This window comes from Desmodus rotundus, chromosome 9 (assembly GCF_022682495.2).
Source record: "Desmodus rotundus isolate HL8 chromosome 9, HLdesRot8A.1, whole genome shotgun sequence".
Classification (NCBI taxonomy): domain Eukaryota; kingdom Metazoa; phylum Chordata; class Mammalia; order Chiroptera; family Phyllostomidae; genus Desmodus; species Desmodus rotundus.
Genome location: NC_071395.1, coordinates 19944578 through 19965700, shown reverse-complemented (window position 1 = coordinate 19965700; position 21123 = coordinate 19944578). Strand labels below are relative to the sequence as shown.

The 21123-nt window shown below is 39.2% G+C and overlaps 2 protein-coding genes across 16 annotated transcripts in view; one reads left to right on the top strand and one right to left on the bottom strand.

Annotated features, from left to right (window-relative positions):
• ARFIP1 (ARF interacting protein 1) overlaps nt 1–7802 on the bottom strand; it is an 85525-nt gene extending 77723 nt beyond the window's left edge. For 2 of the 8 annotated variants that reach the window (XM_024569280.4, XM_071219161.1), the window contains exon 1: nt 7533–7794. The gene's annotated coding sequence lies outside the window, so the exon portion shown is untranslated. Of the gene's footprint in view, nt 1–7532 lie in introns of all 8 variants that reach the window. The other 6 variants (XM_024569281.4, XM_071219162.1, XM_053930631.1 and 3 more) reach the window with 6 other exon arrangements.
• A 96-nt stretch (nt 7803–7898) lies between these two features.
• Nucleotides 7899–20956, top strand: TIGD4 (tigger transposable element derived 4). 8 transcript variants are annotated; one of them, XM_053930628.1, is made up of 5 exons: nt 7928–8176; nt 10621–10664; nt 12725–13055; nt 16058–16145; nt 16319–20956. In XM_053930628.1, the coding sequence occupies exon 5, from the start codon at nt 16832–16834 to the stop codon at nt 18368–18370; it is 1539 nt and encodes a 512-aa protein (XP_053786603.1). In that variant the 5' UTR covers nt 7928–8176; nt 10621–10664; nt 12725–13055; nt 16058–16145; nt 16319–16831; the 3' UTR covers nt 18371–20956. The 8 variants fall into 8 exon arrangements, with proteins under 8 accessions (XP_045058170.2, XP_053786603.1, XP_053786605.1 ...); XM_053930630.1 differs by lacking the exon at nt 10621–10664; XM_045202233.2 differs by lacking the exon at nt 16058–16145.
• Nucleotides 20957–21123: the final 167 nt, after the last annotated feature.

The following is a 21123-nucleotide window of genomic DNA, read 5'->3' as shown; positions in this document are numbered from 1 at the left end:
ACTGGATTATAACTCAAAGTATAAAATGCACATCCATGGGTCAATACTGATGTGTATATACATTTATACACACACACACACACAGATGACTGACTAATTTAATGAGTGGGGGGAAGTGGCAAATCTCCTTTGCAGAAGTATTCAAGGAGGTGGACCATAACCCCCAACTCAAGTGTGCATTTGCTATAGTGTCTTTCTTAATAAATCCACAATATGCAAAGAGGAGGGGAGAAAAGTAACTTTACAATGGATACTCCTGACAAACAATATCTCCAACCAGGTGATCAAGTTTAACATCAGCAGTGCTAAGGCACTTTGACAGTGTATACTCCTGATACGGGACTTGAACGGCATTTTGCCTCCGTTGTCTTTCTCCTGAAAACACACCGCCCAGACTAATCATGAGAAAAACACCAGACAAATTCCACCTGAGGAACAGTCTACAAAATACCTGTCCAATCATCCTCAAAACTATCAACTTGTCATCAAAAGCAAGGCATCCGAGAAACAAGAGGACACGTGGCAATGAAATGTAGTGTGTCATCCTGGGTGGGGCCCTGGAACAGGAACATTAGGAGAACACTGAGGCCATCTGAACACGTCAGTTAATAATAATGTACGAATATTGGTTCGGGAATCGTGACGAATGTACCATTCCAATGTAATATGTTAGTGACAGCGAAAACTGGGCTTGGCGTATGTGGGACTCGCTACACTGTCTCTGTGATAATTCTGTAAATCTGAAACTGTTCTAAAATGTGAGTTTGTCATAACGTAATCTAAGAACACTGTGCTATATTTTATAATAATTGTTTTCAACAATTAATAATGTAAGTTTGCATTAGTAAAATACTAATTTGCTTTCATGTACTTAAAAAAGTAGTATAACTGGCAGTTTTACTACTACTCTATTGTCTGCTGTATTTATAAATATTAATATCAAAATCCTAATTACAAAAATCCATGAACTGAAATCTTTAATAACATCAACTTGGCAATTCAACCAATATTTAGGTGTCGGGCACTGAGCCAGGATTCAGGGATTCAACAATGGGTCAAAAAGGAAAACAAGCTGTGGTTCCTGTCTTCATGGAGTTTGGAGGCAGTGAAGAGAAAGACAATCATACAGTTACACAAGCAAATGTAAGTTGGAACTGGGGTAAATGTATGATGTCACTACCTAACCTGGAGGTTACAGCAAAACTTCAGTTGAGGTGTGAAGGATGATGGCCAGGAGACGAGCAAAGGTAAAGTAAAGAATGAGTGGTCCAGACAGGAAGGAAAGGCCTTGTAATGGTAAGGAGCAAGACAAGTACAAGGACTAACACAAGGCTAGCTTGGCTGAAGTGGACAGTTAAACGGAACACGGTAAAAGAGACGGCTAGAGGACTAAGCCCTGTTAAGGAGTCTCGTTTGTACCCTAGAAGCAATGGGAAGCCATAGAAAGACTGGGGAAGAGGAGTGGACAGTGACAATAGATGTGTGTTTCAGAATAAGTCACTGTGCCTTCAGGATGGATAACGGATGAGAGAGGGGCCAAACGGAAGTACACAGACAAGAATTCAGGCTACTGTAGATATTTCAGGCAAGATGATAGTAACAAGCTAAAGGGGTAGCAGTAGAAATGGGAAGAAATAAACAGATTCAAGACTAATGAAACCTGACAGACTGGATATATCAGGGAGAGAGAGTTGTTAAGAATCACTCCTACTTTTCTGAATTTTACAACAGAAAAGATGATGGAGTCTATTCACTGAAATAAGGAACAAAGAAAGAGGCCCAACATTTGGGGTTTTTTGAGGGGCGAGGAGTGAGAGGGGAATCAGTTTAGTCTTAGACATATTGTATTTGAGATACCTTTATTCAAGAGGGTGCCAACTGGAAAGCAAGATACATAGTTCTAGAGTTCAAAGGGGATAGAAAACACTTATGCTCTTAGAAAAGCTGACATCTTCATCCTAGAAAAGCAGCTAACTTTTCTAGGATGCCCCCAAATAGCCAGGAACAACATCAGACTTTGACCATCTGTACTTAATTAAAACAAAAAGCTGAGAGAAAACATGGCAATATTTTATCAGCTAATACAAAAAATGCTAGACAGAGATTTTTAAAATCTTGGTTCAATAGTATAGTAATTGTGTCACTAACTGCACAGTGTCCCAAAGTTTCAGCAGGACTGGCCAGTGTTACTGTAAAGGATCTATACCTGCACCGTCCAGTAAAACAGCCACGAGCCACGTGGGGCTACTGAGCACGTGAAATGTGCCTGGTGTGACTACGGAACTGAGTTTTTTAAATCCTATTTTTAACTAATTTAAATAGGCATATGGTATTAGCATGGGTTTAGTGCTTCCTCGGGTACTTCACTGAATCCCCAACAACTACCTTGTGAATTAACTAGGAGTGTGCGTGGGGCCTAGAGGGATTAGAGAAGTAGAAATTCTCATTCCATCGGCTTATTATATTATTTGAACTTTTATTTCCAGAATATATATTACTTGTATAATTAACATGCCATATAGAACAATTAGGAAATACAGAAAGAGGAAAATAAAAATAATCTGTAAACACACCTTTAGGAAATACTCTACAATTAACATTAGCCACATACATAAAGAGGATCCAGATTTTTAAGCCTTTAGTTAGTAGTGCCTGTAGCACCACTGACCAAGTTACTCTCTGAGTTTTAGCACATGTACTTCTCTCCTACTCCACACCCATCCCCAAATACCCTGGAAATCCGATTACATAGTCATCGTCTCTAGAATTCTACCTCAAAACTGCTAAAAAGACACATTTAACAGTCCACTTGCCTATCTTCCTTTCATCATCACCCTCTTGTCACCAATGTCACACACTTTAATTAGAATCCAATCTCTACTCTGCAATGTCCTAAAATCATTTAGTCACTATAGTGAAGAGTACAAGCTTTGGAGTCAAGCAACTTCAGTGACCGAGTCTTGAGTTCTCTTTCTGCTACTTGGGTGACCTTGGACTGAATATTCCTGCTGGTTTTTATACCTGTTCCTTCATTTGTTATTAGAAAGTAAGAATTCCTAATACACAGATAGCATTTATAAAGCATAATGCCTAGCCAGAGTAGCACTCAATAAATGACAGCTATTATGAACTTCTACGTGCCTAGAGCTGTCCTAGATGCTGGAGGTAGCAAGCACTCTGAAACAAAACAGGTAGGGTCCCGGCCATTCTGCAGGTCACTTGCCACTGCTTAACCCCCAAGGACTCTTTCCACCTGGGTTTTGACTACCTGAGCCATCCCTTATTAGGTGTGTGACCTCATACAAAGAACTCGATCTAAAAATCTCAATTTCTTCATGTCTAACATGGTAGTGTTATCTGTCCTACCTACATAACATAAAGTCCTGACATAAGTAGAATAAAAATAAAATGAAATTGTGCGTCAAAGTGCTTTGTAAATCATTATATGCTGAATAAACAAAGGTATTAAACAAAGAGTGACAGATTCCTCTTTAGGGCAAAACTTTCCTTCCATTCAGTGTGCTGGGAATGGATCACAGATGTGCTGAAATATTGACCCACTCTCTCCACCCTCCTCAGACTTCAGCAAGCCAGGGAGGGCCTGGCTACAGCCTGTCATACAAATACAATCATTTCCCATGTGTGCCATGATGCAGGAAAGTCTGCAAACCCTCTTTGAAAGCACTATCTCACGCTAGCAGAAATGAGCTGGCTAACTTACCCTTTCCCCTGGATGATTTAGGATTCACCATCCAACTCTGCTACTCTTAGGATCCTGCTCCAAAGACAGGGTGTCGCAGCGTCACGAAGGGTAAAAGAGGATCAAGCCTGAACATTGAAGAGCTGCTAGCCCAAAGCTGTCAGAGATACACAAGAATGATAGAAAACAAAAGCTCTTTGGTGAGAACTGGCAAAGATAATGCCACATTTTCACAAAAGTATGGCAATTTCCAGCAACACCTGCCTATAACCATCTGAAGACAAAGGTTTAGAAGTAATGGAGCAGAGGGGAATAACAGTAAGATAGAGGGAACAAGGAGAAAAGAAATAAAGGAAAGAAAATATATACTTTTGTCTAGTAGTGAATAGCTGAGGCTCTGCAATGGGTATTCAGTGGCTCCCATGGCAGCCTAAAGCTAGTCGAGACCAAAGATAAAATTATTTTCAGAATCTCTTGTTTTACAGTATTCTTCATACATGCTAGAACTAATGCTGGTCCATATCTGACTTCTAGACCTTCACGGTCCCTAAGTCATCATCTTCCATACTACGTGCAACCACTCTTTCCAGTCTGTACACATACTTTTAGTTCTTCATTCATAGCTGTATTATTTTAAATTCTCTGTTGAATTTACTCCTTCCTCCATCCTGAATTTATTCCTTACTCTATCCCAAGTTTACCATTCTGGAATATACAGGGTCTGGCACAAATAATGCTTTTTTATTATAAAATCTTTATTACAAAATCATAAGCATGTAATTCTGTAACATAACAGTATCACACTCAAGCACACCGTATGACGTTTTAGCTGAAATGATCAAATTAAAACTATAAATTACTACACCCGTATTATTACCCTACTAACCACACTCAGGCAGGGGTAACTTCTGCCGGACCCTGTATTTATACCTCTAGACTCTCACAATGCTGAGTCTATTACTTAAAAATCTTTATTTTCACATCTTCTCCTCCTCATATATCATAACACACACAAAACTTTATATCCATCCCAAAGGGAAAAGTCTATCAAATAACACTCCAAATTTATTTTTTTGTCCTCCTTTGTGGTATGACTTCAACCAAGTATTCATCCGCTGTAGATTAGTAAAGGAAAAGATCTTATTTTCTTAATGTCTGACAAAAAAATCAGGTGAGATACCGCTAACTCAGGCCAAACAAGATGTAAAGAAATATGACAGAAGCTGTCCAGAGGAGTAGCTAAGGGCTCACGAACGGGAGTCAGACAACCTAGGTTCAATTCTGGCTCCGTCTGTGTATCCTGAGATTACTTTAGCCTTAGTTAATCATTTAGTTTCTTAATAATCATTTAGTTTCTTCATCCATAAACAAGGGAATTTTAGCTGCCTTCTGAGGATGCTGTGAAGATCAGATGAGATCATCACGTAAAGCATGTAGCATAATGCCTGGCGCAAAGTAAGCAAATGAATGTTAAACGTTGTTACGCTGTTAGATGTAACACCCCATCTTCTGACGTCATCATTACATTAGAAGGAAACTAATATAGCATAATTTACTCTTTGTAAAATTATGTTTTCTGCTCCTCCTCAAGTGAGGCTGTTAGAAAATTATTTTATTTTGTGAGCAGAAGAAACTGGTTACTCTATACAAACTATGAGAAGCTGTATAGGTCTCTTCAAGTTCTAACATTCTATAAAACAAATGTAAACCATTTAGAAATTTAATCTTTAATGGACAAACACTGCATGACCTAGTCAGTAAGTTCAAATATGCACTCTAAACTTGCATTAGGTTTGGAAGGATACTAACTGACTCAAAAGAGAACAATCATTAATATACCTATTATAGAAGAGTGGGAAAGGGGACGTTATGATAAGCAGCAGTATGTTGAAAGCTTATAGACAACACTATGAAGCATCTTATTTGCCCTTCCTAAGGGCAAACATCTTATCTGCCCCGCCTTTTGGTCAAAGCCAAGGCCCAAAGTGGATGCCTAAAGTGAAAAACAAGAAAATGAATGCAGAGTACAATAAGAATTTAACATTTTTACACTGAATTGTACCTAGGTTGGCAATACATAATACGCATTTAAAAACTAATAAACACATTAATTTATAAACACACTGGATCTTCATGGCATTGGCCACAAATAGCTATCCCTAAAAAGAAACCTCAGAACCACAAATCAGGAAATAAGTAGGCAATCTTACTTCCTTCTCTAGGTGTAGGAAGGAATTTAGAAACAATTATGTTTTGAAGTAGTTAGAGATTTCAGTATAAAGCTAGAATCTCTGCATTCTACTCTCCCCAAACAAGCTATTCACAATTTGAAAAATAAAGCCCCCCAAAAAAGTTTCCATTAACTTCAACAAGACACTAAGACATAGGTATACATCTGGGGGTTCTATACCATATATATATATATATATATATATATATATATATATACACACACACACACACCCCATATATATACACACCATATATATATGTTGCATATACACACACATACACACACTCTCTGGAGGTTATATATCTCCTTTGAGAATGTGATAAAAAGAATGGACCCTCCCCCAACCCCAAAATGCACTCAAACAAAACTTTGCACATAATTTCGGAGTTGGGGTTGAGTCACAGACATAACCCAAGATTAAGATAATTTATCACTTTGAAAAAGAATGAAAGTGAGGCATAGATTTTAATCCAGAAAATAAGATTAGAAATACTTTCTAGCATCAGATGTGGTGGCTGGGAGAGGGTGTTGGTCATGCTGGGTGAGGAAAACGAACAGGACAAATGGGGAAAAAGTGGATTAAAACAGTACTAACATATAGTGTGTTGTAATCACTCTGAGAGAGCAGCAACGACATGGCCAATTCCTGCAGCCTTAACACAGAACTGATTTAAAGTAACCAGTTCCGGTGCACATGCCAATGAAGTTAATTAAGTGATAAACGTGAACACACCCTTGCAGGTCAAAGATCAAGTTTATGAAAAGTCTTACATATCTTCCATTTTTCCTTATCAAATCAGAACCAAGTTAGAGAAAGTATACACTTTAGGAGACAACTAAGGGACGGAAACAGAAATCCTAAAGGGAGGTGGCTAAAGGATTTGCAGGAAGTGTAAACTGCACACTTTTTGAGATCAAAATGCTCTAGAAGGATAAGAACAAAAAAGGAAGTAACAATAAAGTAAAAGAAAAAAGCATCTAGAAACTGTTCTTTAAAAAATCTCTCCTTTTCCTAGACACGTAAACAGCAGCAACTTGGCAAAGAGGAACGGACGAGAAGACGACAGCACAACCTCTCCCCCAAACTCCAGCATTCCTCGGACGTTCCCACGAGCAGTCAGGCTTGGGACATTTCCTAAGCAAGGCTTCTCCTCCTGCACTACTCCCCGGAGAACCTCTCGGAGGGACTATCACTGTCTCCCTTCTCTCAATGCGGGAGAAAAGATGTGGGGGATGCAGGCAGAAAAGTAAAGGATGGACACCAAACCTGAAAGTGGCCCACTCTGAGACTTAATCGAGAAAGACCTGAATTCTGCAACCCCTCTTCCCATCCAATGCATGCAAAGCCAAGAGGGTGCCGCCCTGTAAGGGCCGGGTCTCCCTCTTTGCCCAGCTATTTCGGGGGACACACTTAGGGAGGACTGGAGGAACGAAAGGGCAGAAACCAACGATCTGGCAGAAAGGGCAGATATGGCAAAGACTGAGCATAGAAGTGTCCTGTGCATGTCCGGAACCCCAGAGGCAACGGGTCCGCCACAGCCAACCACTCAGACCAGCCTTCCCCCCGCCTCTTTCCAGGTGGGCCAGCTCCGCCCTCACCTGTGTGCTGGGAACCCGGCAGCTCTCACGTCGAGGATAATCCTTGCCGCTGCTCTCCGGAATGGTCTTAACCCTGGGAAGGAGTGAGCGGAAACGCGACCTAGGCCTTTTCCTTCTTCCCCTCCCCCCACGCACCTCGGCTTCTCGGGGGCGGGAAGCTACTGCAGCTGTCACAGCCTCTCACTGACCAACCGCCGAGGACACAGACCCAGGGCCTCCCAACCCGACCTGCGACGCGAACAGCGGGGCCGGAAGTGAGGAAACCGGAAGTGGCGCTATCCCAGGCTCTGGACGTCCTCTCTCTCCCTCAATCTCACCCAGCCGGCCACGACTCTATGGTGCCAGCGCGTCTCCCACGAGACCCCTCCGCCCCTCTCCGGGAGGCGGGCCCCGCCCCTCTCGCTGCGGCCTTAGCAACCACATCCGGGTCTCCGCTGGTGCTGTTGCCCTGGTAATTTTCTGGCTGCCAGGAGATCACAGAGGGGTGTGTACGCGGGTTCCGACGCACTTGCCAGAGCTGGGAGCTTGCCGAAGGGCGCGCGGGCCCGATCTTGAATGGTCGGAGGTCTCCAGGAGTCCTCAGCATTCTTCTTTCTCCCTCACACACCCCAGCCTCACGCATTAGGCATCTCCCCCAACAGACGGTGAGCCGGTGGCGGGAGGGTGGAAGTGGACGTAGATCGCCGCCACGCAAATCACCGGAGAGCCAAAGCTTCTTTCTCAGCTGCGGGAGAGTACGGAGGTTGTTCCAGTCCCGCGGGCGGTGGGAGGGTGGAGGGAATGCGGGGTTGGAGAGCAGTTGGGATGCAGGCGCCTCACCCCCGCGTCTTCAGTGCCTGGAGAGCCCCCTCTAGCTACGTCACTCACGCTCACGCCTTTCAGGAAGACCAGACCACCTACGCCCCGCTTCCCTGTGTTCTTGTTACTTGCTCTGTCTTTGTGATCACTTTCTGCTCTGCTCCCTCGCTGACAGTGGGTCCCCGATACTTCTCTTTCCTGCTTCTCCCACTTTATCCATACAACTGATTTCTGCTTTCTTTGTTTGCCCGTTACTTAAGATCACTGCCCTGTCTGCAGAAATCGAACAATTCCTTCTCTTAGAGCCCTTTGTAGTTTCCTAAATTGAGGCCCCAGACTGTACTCGGGATACTCTCCCTAGCTCCAGCGCTGAATGGAGGGAATGTATGGCTCCGCCGTGGCGCTGGACACACGGGAAGCTCATTTACATACCGTACACACAGTTGGTTCGCCCACACACGTCTCCCTTCAAGGTTCTTCACTGCTTTTCTTTTGACAGCCGTGGCTGCTCTTTTCCCCGCCATTTCACTTGTAGAAAAGCGAAAGGTAACAGTGTACTCCTTGGAGTTTATCCTTCTTTAGACCATATTTCTCACCTGCCTTTCCTTGTTACATTCTCTAACAAGATGTATTTCATAACTTATGTCATAACTTATTTAAGGCAGACTCTGCCTCTTCAAATTTCTAGGGCGTTTCAACACAGTGCACAGTACAGTGTATCCCTGTACAGATACCTTCCCCATGTCCGCGAATAGTAAATACCCATGACACCATAAATATTTCAAAGGTAAAATAACAATATTTATATTCTGAAATCTCCAGGACACCTCCTCTGGCAAAAAACAGTGCTGAAATCCCAAAACATAAATTTGTGTATAAAGGACCCTTATCTTACATGGCTCTGTTCTTAAAAGGAAAGAGCGAATATATGCCAATATATTCACTCAAACTGTAACTAAGTTCTACAGCTTACTGTGGACTTTTTTATTCAAAGCCATCTTGTTAGTCTCCTCAGTTATAAAGAAAAGGATCCCAATTAGAATAACTACTGCTCTTATTGTATAGAAACCGAATGGAATTTGGTAGCTAAGTACAAGTGTTCTTAAGTTCCAAGCGGGTGGCCAGGCGGAGGAGGTGCAGGGCAGTGCTGGGGGTGCTTGAGTGACGTGTACTGAACTCTGTCTGAGCTGACTGGTGCCCTAAGGATTCCTGCTAGTTGTCTTGAGTTTGAGGGCGTGTAGCTTCATTACAGTTAGTTTAAATACTAGTCTGTTACAGAGGCTTTCTTATGTTAGAAAGGTGGACACTTGCTTTAGTTATTTTTCCTTACCTGGATGGTGTCCTTGGAAGCTGCTAATGGTTTTGATAGAGATTCTGATGGACTTGAGCCCACTTGGAACTACTGCTAACTTCTGCTTGGTGAAGGTATTATTATTCATGTCAGGTACTTTTTAGTCTAGTGTGATCCTGGTCCTGTGTATGATTAGTGCTCATACACAGTGTTATGCTGTACGAGGCTATGTACAGGATTAATCTTACCATTGATTGCTCCTGCTCCAAGGGAAATTAGAAGGCAGGTTGGCTTGAAGAAAACACTGGAAGCCACTTCAGCTAGCGATGGAAAACAGTGAAATTCTATGTACTTTCTCTGGGAAATTTTTCATACTATCTGAAAGACCTTATTTAAAACCTAGCCCTGCTTAGATGGAAACATTTTTTCCCTTCCTCTTTCTTTCCTCCCTCCTTTCTTCCTTTTTTCCTTTATTTCTTCCTTAACCCCTTTCCTCCCTCCCTCCTTTCTTTCCTCTTTCTCCTTCCTTCCTTCCTTCCCTCTCTCCTTCCCTCCCTTCCTCCCCTCCCTCTCCTTCCTCCTCCTCCTCCTTTGTCTCTCTCCCCCCTTCCCTCTAGAGCTTAGGGAATTCTACTTGCCAGTTTTTAGGAAGAATAGATAACTACTTTTCTCTCAGTTGGCAATTGTATTTGGAGAGATAAGAAAAAGGGAATAGCTGCCTGCCAAGTATGCCTATGACGGGGGATTTTCTACTTACTTACCTTTGTACTATTATTGGCCATTATTCAGCTTTCAAATAATCAGGTACCATTTATTCATTTAGCTTGTGAGGAACTCTAGCAGCCTACCTTTCATTTATTGACCAGAAGAAAAGAGGCAACAGGTTAAAGGACATTGCTATTATTCCTTTATGAATGAAGTAAATATGAATGTAACCTTGTTTCTTTGCTTCAGATGTTGATTACTGTATACTACTTATCAATATTATTTCCTCAACAGAAAGAAAAGGGTGCTACCTCCAGATCTTTTTTCGGGGAATTCTGGTAATGTAATAAGTTCATCACTGTAATGGGAACATCACAGTTCCCTTTTCATGGAGGAATATTTAGTTACTGATTACACGGTATAATTCTCTAGAAACAAATTCTTTATTAGAAGATACTGATTAATGGAACACTTTTTAAAAATATATATTTTATTGATTACGTTATTACAGTTGTCCCATTTTTTGCCCCCTCTATCCCTCTCCACCCTGCACCCCGCACTCCCATCCACATTCCCGGACCTCAGTTCATGTCCATGGGTCACACATACAAGTTCTTTGGCTTCTCCATTTCCCATACTATCCTTAACATCCCCTGTCTGTTTTGTACCTACCATTTATGCTACCTTTTCCCTCATTCTGCCCCTCCCCCTTCCCACTGATAACCCTCCAAGTGATCTCCATTTCTGTGGTTCTGTTCCTGTTCTAGTTGTGTTGCTTAGTTTGTTTTTGTTTTGTTTTGTTTTTGTTTTTTTAAGGTTCAGTTGTTGATAGTTGTGAGTTTGTCATTTTACTGTTCATAGTTTTGATCTTCTTCTTTTTCTTAGATAAGTCCCTTTAACATTTCATATAAGGGCTTGGTGATGATGAACTCCTTTAACTTGACCTTATCTGGGAAGCACTCTATCTGCCCTTCCATTCTAAATGATAGCTCTGCTGGATAGAGTAATCTTGGATATAGGTCCTTGCCTTTCGTGACTTTGAATACTTCTTTCCAGCCCCTTCTTGCCTGTAAAGTTTCTTTTGAGAAATCAGCTGATAGTGTAATGGCAACTCCTTTGTAGGTAACTGTCTCCTTTTCTCTTGCTGCTTTTAAGATACTCTCCTTATCTTTCATCTCGGGTAATGTAATTATGATGTGCCGTGCTGTGTGCTTCCTTGGGCAATGTCTTTGGGACTCTCTGAGCTTCCTGGACTTCCTGGAAGTCTATTTCCTTTGCCAGATTGGGGAAGTTCTCCTTCATTATGTTTTCAAATAAGTTTTCAATTTCTTGCTCTTCCTCTCCTCCTTCTGGCACCCCTATGATTTGGAGGTTGGAGTGCTTAAAGTTCTCCTAGAGGTTCCTAAGCCTCTCATTTTTTTGAATTCCATTTCTTCATTCTGTTTCAGTTGAATGTTTATTTCTTCCTTCTGGTCCAAATCGTTGATTTGAGTCCCAGTTGATTAATAGAACACTTAAAGAAGTCCCTGAATAGTAGAATGAGTAGAAGAGAAGAGTAGACATTGTTTTAACTACAAAGAGAAAAAAACTAAAGTTATTCATAATTCCATTACCTAGAGTTAACATTTAACATTTTAGTTATTGCCTTTTTTCAGTGTATATATTTTTTCTTCATTTATTTAACAAATCCTTAGAACCTTTTTTTTTTTTTTTTTTTTTTGGCTGAGCACTAAGCACTCTAGGAGTAGCCATGAGCCTCTGGCTTCATGTAACTTTTGTATCTGTTCTATTTGTTGGTATACAGTTTTATGTTTTGCTTTTTTTCACTTAATACAGTATTCAATTTTCCTCACATCATTGAAGAATCTTTAGTGGCTCAGTAGTATTTTAGCATAAAGATTTTCCTTAATTTATTTATCTAATGCTTTGGGTTGCACATTTAGGTTATTTCCAGTCTTGTCTGTAATTATGAAACGACTGGGGAACCTTATAGTGTGCTAGAATTCTACGATGATTCCAGTGATCCTCGTCCTGTGTAATTCCCTCCCCTGGAACACGATAGGGTATCATTCCCACGATTATGTTACATTACATTAAAAAAGGATTTTCAGAATGTACCATATTTTGCCACGTATAATGCACACTCACGTATCTGTGCGCATGACACATGAGATTATTATTACCCGTGGTATATAATCATTATGCCATGTATAATGCGCAGCCTTATTTTTCCCTCAAAAATCTGGGTAAAAAAGTACACATTTTACACAGCAGAATATGGTAATTGAGGCTACTAATCAGTTGACTTTGAGTTCATCAAAGGGGAACTAACCTGGGTGCCCCTGAACTGATTACATGGGTCTCCTAAGAGCGGGGAGTTTTCTCCTGTTGGTCGCAGCAGCGGAAGTCAGAGAGATTGGAAGTGTGAGTGAGATTTGACAAGAGGAAGCTTCTCTGTTACTGTAATGAAGAAAGCCACAGGCAAGCACCTGACATTGGCCTCCAGGAGCTGAGAGCAGTCTCTGCTGACAGCCAACAAAAAGCCAGGGACATCAGTCCTACAGCCACAAAGAGCTGAAGTCTGCAAATAACCTGAATGAGCTCAGAAGCCAGTTACTCCCCAGAGCCTCCAGATAAGAGTCCCGCATGACTGACGTCTGGATTTCCGCCTGGGAGACCCTAAGCAGAGGACCCCGTTGAGCCCACCTGGACTTCTGACCCACAGAACTGTGAGATAATAAATGGCTCTTGTTTTAAGCACTACATGTGTGGTAATTTTGTTATGCAACAATCAAAAATGAATACATTTGCAAACGCGATTATTTTTGTATCGATAAGTATTTGGGGGTAATAAATCCTAGGTATGGACTTGCTGAATAAAAGTTATGCACATTGTTAAGGTTTTTGTAACATATTGCTCATTCGCCCTCCATGAGCTTTGTACCAATCTGTACGCCTCTAATAACCTGTGTTACTGCATCCAAGAAAACATTAGGTACTACCATTCTGACAGGCAAAAACCAAAACCAAAGAGGTATCTCCTACTTTGAAAGAAGATTTACATTTCCATTATTCCCAGTGGAATTGACCATTGTTTTCTTTAGTTAGCTTTATTGTTCACAAAGAGAAAATAGGCCCTAATGGGTAGTACAGCATTTCTCTACTGTGATATTTTCAAGGGGTAGAATGATGAATGGGCTTAACTGAGAGAATGAATAATTCTGAGAAATACTAGCTGCTGCCATATTCCCAGATGTAATATTGTGGGAGAATGCAAAATGTCAGCCTCATTGATTAGGCTGTAGGTGCCTTATTCTTTTCTAGGGAAAAAGTCTAGCTTCTCCAATTTAGCATTAGAAATGTGGTTATTTCAGGAATAAAGATATATTGTATCTTACCAGGGAATATTGTGGTTTTGACTACTGTTTTAAAAGGAAATACATACTATTACCTATAAGAAAAGATAATTAATACCTCCCTAAATGAACATATCGCCTATCAATTTGATCAAGATAACCAGTAATCTCTGATTATACAGATTATATTGCTTCATTTGAGATGGTATAAGGGAGGAAATTTGAGTTTCTTTTTCTGTAATCCTTGTAATTGGGATAGTAGGGTTTCTTTCTGACAAATGAAATAAGGCAGAAAGAAAAAAGAGGAAGGATAAAAGAAAAGTGAGAGTGAAGTCGGCAGATTGAAGAGTAGTTTTGCTTGGTTTCGCCTTTCTTAAAAGTTGGTTCTTGCTACCTCAATTTCCGAAGGTTGGTATCTTCCTAATTAGAGTGAGATATTTTTAAATTTTTATTTTGAAATAACTGTAGATTTACAGGAAATCGCACAAAAATGTTCGGGATATCCCTTATATTAGCACTTGCTTTTTTAGTTGAACGGTCAGGTCCTTCCCTTGGTTGTTGTTTGTGTTCACAGAATTCAGAATGGCCTGTTCTGTGGGCGTCTGATGCTGCCCTTTTACGTGGTTGCTCGGTTTGGATAGGCATTGGAAATGCTGACTTGGCTTGGTGCTGGGGCGTGGAATGCGTACTGTTATCAGAGGAGGCTACCCCACCGTGGTTCAGGGACACTATGACATAATGAGAAGCGTGGTTGACTTGACATTAGGCAGAGCCTGGATTCCAGACTGTACTCGAGCACATTATAACTGTTTGAGTTTCGAAATCCAGTTGTACCTTCCTCCTGAGTTGTTTGGAATATAGGAAGTAAAACAGTTTGGAAACTAAAGCCTAGGCTCTCATAATAATTGTTAAGCTCTTTCCTGCAATAACAATAACAACAGCAAACTCCCATACTGGTTGTAATTCCCATGACAAAAATTACTTTTTTGATTTGGACAACAGAAGCAGAGGAATTTTGACAAAAAATTTTAAAATAAATTTTGTGTAAAATAAAATGCATGTGTCATCTTGAAATCCAGGAGGACAGAGAGAAGAACTAGAAGGATGGAGCACCCACACTATTTCACACGGCAGTAACACCCACATATCAAATCAGTTTGTTGTCTGGGTCTGCAGTAGTCCTGAAGCCTGCAGATTCAGAACTGTTTGGTTTAGGAGACTTTGCTTTTAGTATATAGACAGGGATGGGCAAAAGTCGGGTTATTGTTGTTTGTATGGAAAATGATAAGTAATACCAACAAATAATATAATAAGTGATAATAGAAGAATAAACCGTAAACTTACTTTTGCCAACCCTGCACAGTAAAATTCCAGAATTTTATATACTGACATAACAAAAGGGACATTAGAGAGAAGATAAGAATGATGGTACCATCACCAAACATTCACTGAACACCTTGTAAGGTGCTAAATGTTCTGCTAAGTGCTTTACATGCTCTCAGTGAATCTCATTGAATGCGCAAGAACATTAGGAGGCAGGTGCTATAGTTAACCCCTATTTTACAAATAAGAAAACTGAGGTCAAATGGTTAAGTAAACCACCCAGGATCACATAAGTGCTAAGTGGCAGAGTCACCTGTCAACTCAGGTGTGTCTAGCCCAAAGCCCGTATCTTTACACTATGACAGGCCTTTATTTTACAGGTAAGGAAGTGGGGAGGTTAAGACCCACGGTTACTCTCCTTTTTATTCTTAGTCTAGGTCTTTTTCTGCATTACCCTCTTAATAATTTGTTTACTCCTATGCATTTTGTCAAGTTTTTCTGGCTTCTGTGCATCTGCTTAATGTGTCAAATTAATTTTTAAAAAGTTAGGTTTTTACACATTTAGATAGAATAAGATTTAGATTTTTAATCTAATGAAATCACTTGATTTGATTTTTAATGAAGCATTTTTAAAAAATTTTTATTTACTGATTTTAGAGAATGGGAAAGAGAGAGAGGAAAAAAAACATCAATTTTGTTTGACTTATTGATGCCTTCATTGATTGCTTCTTGTATGTGCCCTGACCAGAGATCAAACCTGCAACCTTGGTGTATCAGGGCAACGCTTAACCAAAGGAGCTACCCAGCCAGGGCCTAGTGCAGCATTTTCTACCAGATTCCGATAAAGGAGACACTGTCTCCCATGTGCTATTAAAAGTTGGACCTTGTGACTGCTGTCTGACTATGTTTTTCTTTTGGAGAAGTCAGAGGGGGCAGTCTGTGACTGCGTGTAAAAAATAGCCACCAAAGATACATCCAGCATCATTTTTAGTTCTTTAATTTTGGTAAGCCCACGTTTTCAAAACAGGTTAAATTTGTCTGGTTTATTTCAGAAGTATATATTACAAACCATGCAAAGGCAAGTGAAAATTCAAATGACAGAGCAGAGCTAGAGAGCTTTTTACAGAGGCCCTTCCGAAGGTAAGCATTTCTCCTGCTTTGGTTATTGTATTTTCAGAAATGTGCTCCCATTCTTTTTTAGTATTAAAACCGTAACTAATTAGTATAAATATTCTTTTTGATATTCAATTGGCATATCATTGCTAAAAATGCTGGGGTTTATTTTTTGTTTTGTTTTGTTTTACATTTTCAAGAGACAGAAGATATGTCCGTGGTCATGCCCTAGAAGGATTCTACTGTTTTCTTCTCCGCCCTGAAGAGACTTGGAAATTAATGGGTAACATTTTGCATGAAAATTTCTGAATGCTATTTGCTCTTATCTCTGAGGCCTTTTGTGAAGAATTAACAGGAGGTTTAATGCCCGCATGGATAAAATGGATCATCTTAAAGGATTGAAGTTCCAAAAATATATCAGCAGGACTGGACAGGTCTGACATAATGAGATTTCTATTTTAGCTTAGTTCTGGAACTCTGAATAAACTATAATATAAACTGTGCTACACAAGGTCTTCGGAAGGAAATTTCTCTTCTAAATTATTGAATAATATATATTTAGTCATCAATTTCCTAAGGAATAAGACTTAGTACCAACTTTTAATATATGAAGTGGGAGAAAGAGCAGCAACTGGTGTCATACTGGAAAAGCAACTTAATTAAAGAAACAGACACCAGGAAGAGGAGAAATCTCTCTCTAAGCACTGGGTGAGATGGCAGAAGCTTCTGCAGATGCCTCAGCTCTGCCTGTAACAGTGAAAAAAAAGAAAAGTCTGTCCATTGAAGAAAAGATTGACATCATAAATGCAGTAGAAAGTGGCAAGAAAAAAGCAGAGATTGCAGCTGAATATGGAATAAAGAAAAATTCTTTGTCTTCTATTATGAAGAATAAAGACAAAGTTCTAGAAGCTTTCGAATCTCTGAGATTTGATCCAAAGAGAAAAAGACTGAGAACTGCTTTCTACACAGATCTGGAAGAGGCATTAATGAGGTGGTATCGAATTGCTCAGTGTCTCAATGTGCCAGTTAATGGTCCAATGTTGCGTCTAAAAGCTAATGATTTTGCCCAGAAACTGGGACATAATGATTTTAAGTGCAGTAATGGATGGCTGGATCGCTTTAAATCCAGGTATGGCTTAGTATTCAGAGCTCAGCCTGTAGAAGCTACAGGTGTATCAGTAGACCCCTCAACTGTTTGGCACCAAAATGTACTTCCTTATTATTTAAACGATTATCATCCTAAAAATGTTTTTAATATAAAAGAGACTGGGCTGCTTTATCGAATGTTGCCTACAAACACATTTGCATTTAAAGGAGAAACATGCTCAATTGGAAAGTTATGCAAAGACAGAGTAACTCTGGTGGTTGGGACAAACATGGATGGCTCAGAGAAACTTCCTTTGCTTATCATTGGGAAAAACAGAAATCCACATTGTTTCAAAGGTATAAAATCATTGCCTGTGTATTATGAAGCTAACAGAATGGCATGGATGACCTCAGATGTATTTGAACAGTGGATGCGGAAGCTTGATGAGAAATTTCAAGCCCAGCAACGAAGAGTAGTCATTTTTGTTGATTCTTTTCCTGCACATCCAGAGGTAAAGAACCTAAAGTCCATTGAGTTAGCATTTTTTCCATCGTGTTTGTCTTCCAAATTTATAGCTATGAAACAAGGTGTTATTAAAAGCCTTAAAATCAAATATCGACATTGTCTTATCAAGAAATTTCTAAGTTCTGTTGAAGGCAGCCAAGAATTTACATTTTCCCTCCTGGATGCAGTTGATACCTTGCATCTCTGTTGGAGGGCTGTAACCCCTGAGACCATCGTCAAGAGCTATGAAGAGGCAGGATTCAAATCTCAACAGGGAGAAAGCGACAAGACAAATGCAGAGGCCGACACCGGTCCCGATTTGGTTGCCCACGCCCAAGCAGCCGGAGTAGAGTTTCCTGAAGGTTTATCCATAGAAGAGTACGCTGCCCTGGACGATGACCTGGAGACGTGTGAAGCAGCACCAAATGGTGACGCGGTGCGGACCAAAGAAAGTAAATCAGACGAGACTGGATTTTATACTTCCGATGAAGAGGGTGATGGTGGATCTCTGGGAACTGAACTTCCTTTACCATCAAAAACGGAGGCAATAGCTGCTTTAGATACTCTCAAAAGTTTTCTTAGAAGTCAAGATATGAATGATGAGCTTCATAATTCTTTAGCAGACCTTGAAATTTTTATTAACTCTTTGTCATCTAAGTAATAATTTATTATATAACATCTGAAGAGCAATAGCTTTTCCTGATGTATTTTACTATATGAGGTATATAAAAGGAAAATACCACTTAAACATAAAAAATGAAGAATTAGTAGTCTTTGGTTTACCTGCAGATGTCTTTGATCTGAATAGAAAAATTCCCTGGGCAGATTAAATAAACATGAAGTAAATGAGAAACTTGAATTTAAAATTAGCAAGCTTTGGAAAGTAGAAATGTATGTCAGAGACCTTGTACTTGAGAAATATGGTATATATGTTAAAAATAAAAAAATTCTCCAGCTGTCTGATCTATACAGGTTGAATCAGTGATTGCTATTTCCTTTTTTTTGAATGTTCAGATCATGTTCCAGAATATTTTATCTACCTCTTCTGAGAAACAAAATATCTATTGTTGCTTTGGTATTTGTTTTTTAATACATATATGCCACATATAACTAGACCCTTAATAACTAGACTCTTAATATCAAGTATTAATTTTAAATTACTTAATTTTTCTCACAACTAGCCAATCCTCCTAATAAGAAATTATAAAACACTACTAAAAATAAAATCTTACCCAATTATACACCAAAATGATTACAAATGTATCTTAACTATGTGCAAGTTATTTCTACATAAGGTCAAACAAAAGACTATGACCTTAGCAGATTTTTAAAATCTATAACCAGAAGATGATATGGATTCTTCCTAAATACTTGTATGTATGTCTAATAGCAAAGTACATTATTGAAACATTTACTAAACTCTTAAGATATTTATATTTTATTAAGACTACTCTAAAAAGTAAATACGAAGGTTACATATGCTGTTACTAGAAAAGAAACTACCTTATGTGGTTCTTAGTTTTCTAATTTTAACAGCTGAGGCTTACAATCTATAATATTTAATTGTTTTCTTGATTTTACTGAGTTTTATTTTTAGGAAAAACTGAGTTGTCCTTTCAGCATATTCTAATGTATTTAATCCCTCCCTCCACCCCCATAGTAATATTTTGGATTAAAAATCTGTTTGAGGAAGCTTTGTCTACAGAATGTTTAAAAATATTGTAAAAATCATTTACTCTTCATCTATAAAAGTCTTTAAACAGGAGAAATATAACAATGTGTCAGGCTTTTCTATTTTCAAATTATAAATTGTGTGCTTATTTAACTTATAACTAATTTAGGATTCCATTTGAAAAGTATTTTGAAAAAATATACAATGTTATTCAGATTATTTTTAATATGAATTATTATTAGTGTGATAACAAAAGACATATTTGGAAGGAAATATTTATAGAAAGTGTCTTTATTTTCCACTGTTAATTTACTCTGCTTTTGAGATTTTGTAATAGCGAGGCTTAAAAATGTATTAAAATTAAGATAGTTTCTTTTACAGTGAAATATGTATTATTTAAATTTAATTAAAGGCATTCTTATTAATGATTTAAGTTTTTAGTGTGGCAGAGTCATGGACCTACAGTGGCTCTTCAGAGCCCCAGCTGTAGCAATAGCACCTGGCACGTATTGAGTCCTCAACAATTGTTTCCCTGCTTTTTCCACTTCGTAACATTTGGGTATGAAATATTTCCATTCTGATCATTCCAGATACCATATGACATAAGAATTATTATCTTTATTTTTACAGATGCAGAAATTAAAATCTGAAAATACCAAAATATTTGGTTAAAATCTCAGAGCCCAAACTAAAATGCACTAATTCCCTGTCACATAGTCCTGTGTTATTACTATCTATATAACTTTATGCTTCTTTTCTATACTGTATAAAAGAAAATTCTAGTATTTTTCCTTTTTAGGACCCTGAGGGCGAAGGATTTCAGAGAGCATGCTGAATCTGTGCTGATAGCTCTATTCACAAGATCTCTCCTGGGAACACTATGAATAATGAAATACTGGTCTATCTTTTGATTTGGTAATGCTATACTATTCTAACACACAGGTTCCAGTGGAGTTCTATTGAAAATATTTAAAACAACTTTAATATTTCCAAAGTACTGAAAGCATCTATTCCTTTTTCCCCTATAGGATATGATTTTTTTTTAAACTTCTGGGGCATAATGAATCTAAAGATTATCAAGTAAGACAAGGTTACTATATAAAGAATTAGAAAAAGATGCCTGCAGATTTAAATTCAAAGATCAACTTTACATTGCTAATGTTGTGAGCTTTTGTATTAAATTCACAAGATATGCAGATTTAAATAACTTTCAGAACAAAACATTTTTAAAAATCACTTTTCCAGGACAGAGAAAGTTGCACCGCATACCTTGCTCCCGGTTTATCTTCTCTATGCAGTCAATACAAGTAGGGACTAAACGCCATGTGTCTTTTCAAAAAACAACTTGACTCACAATTCACCTGTTCTTCAATTAAATGTGGTATTATTTTCATTGTTTCTTGCCTTATGAATTCCTGCTGTTCTAATGTTTTTACCTCTTTCTACTTCATGGAACAACATATCTTATGTTGAACTTGGGACATTGATTCACTGCCAATGGCTACTGAACTGCTAGTAAAAGGTTTAAAGTAGGATAAAGTAGGACACTGAGTAAATCAAGGCCTGTGGGTTTCATGCTGCCTGCCTGTCCTCTCATTTGGACCTAAAAACAGATGTCAAACATCCCTTTTACTGTGTACAAAGCAGAATAATTGGCGGGGGTGGGGAGGATATGAATTGGGGTAGGGAAGAGTTGAAGGAGAGCTTCCCAAGCAAACACTTCAGATGTCAAGAGAAACCCT

Excerpts from the sequence above, each read along its gene's own strand:
- TIGD4 (XM_045202235.3), top strand. The coding sequence starts at position 16,832 with ATGGCAGAAGCTTCTGCAGATGCCTCAGCTCTGCCTGTAACAGTGAAA.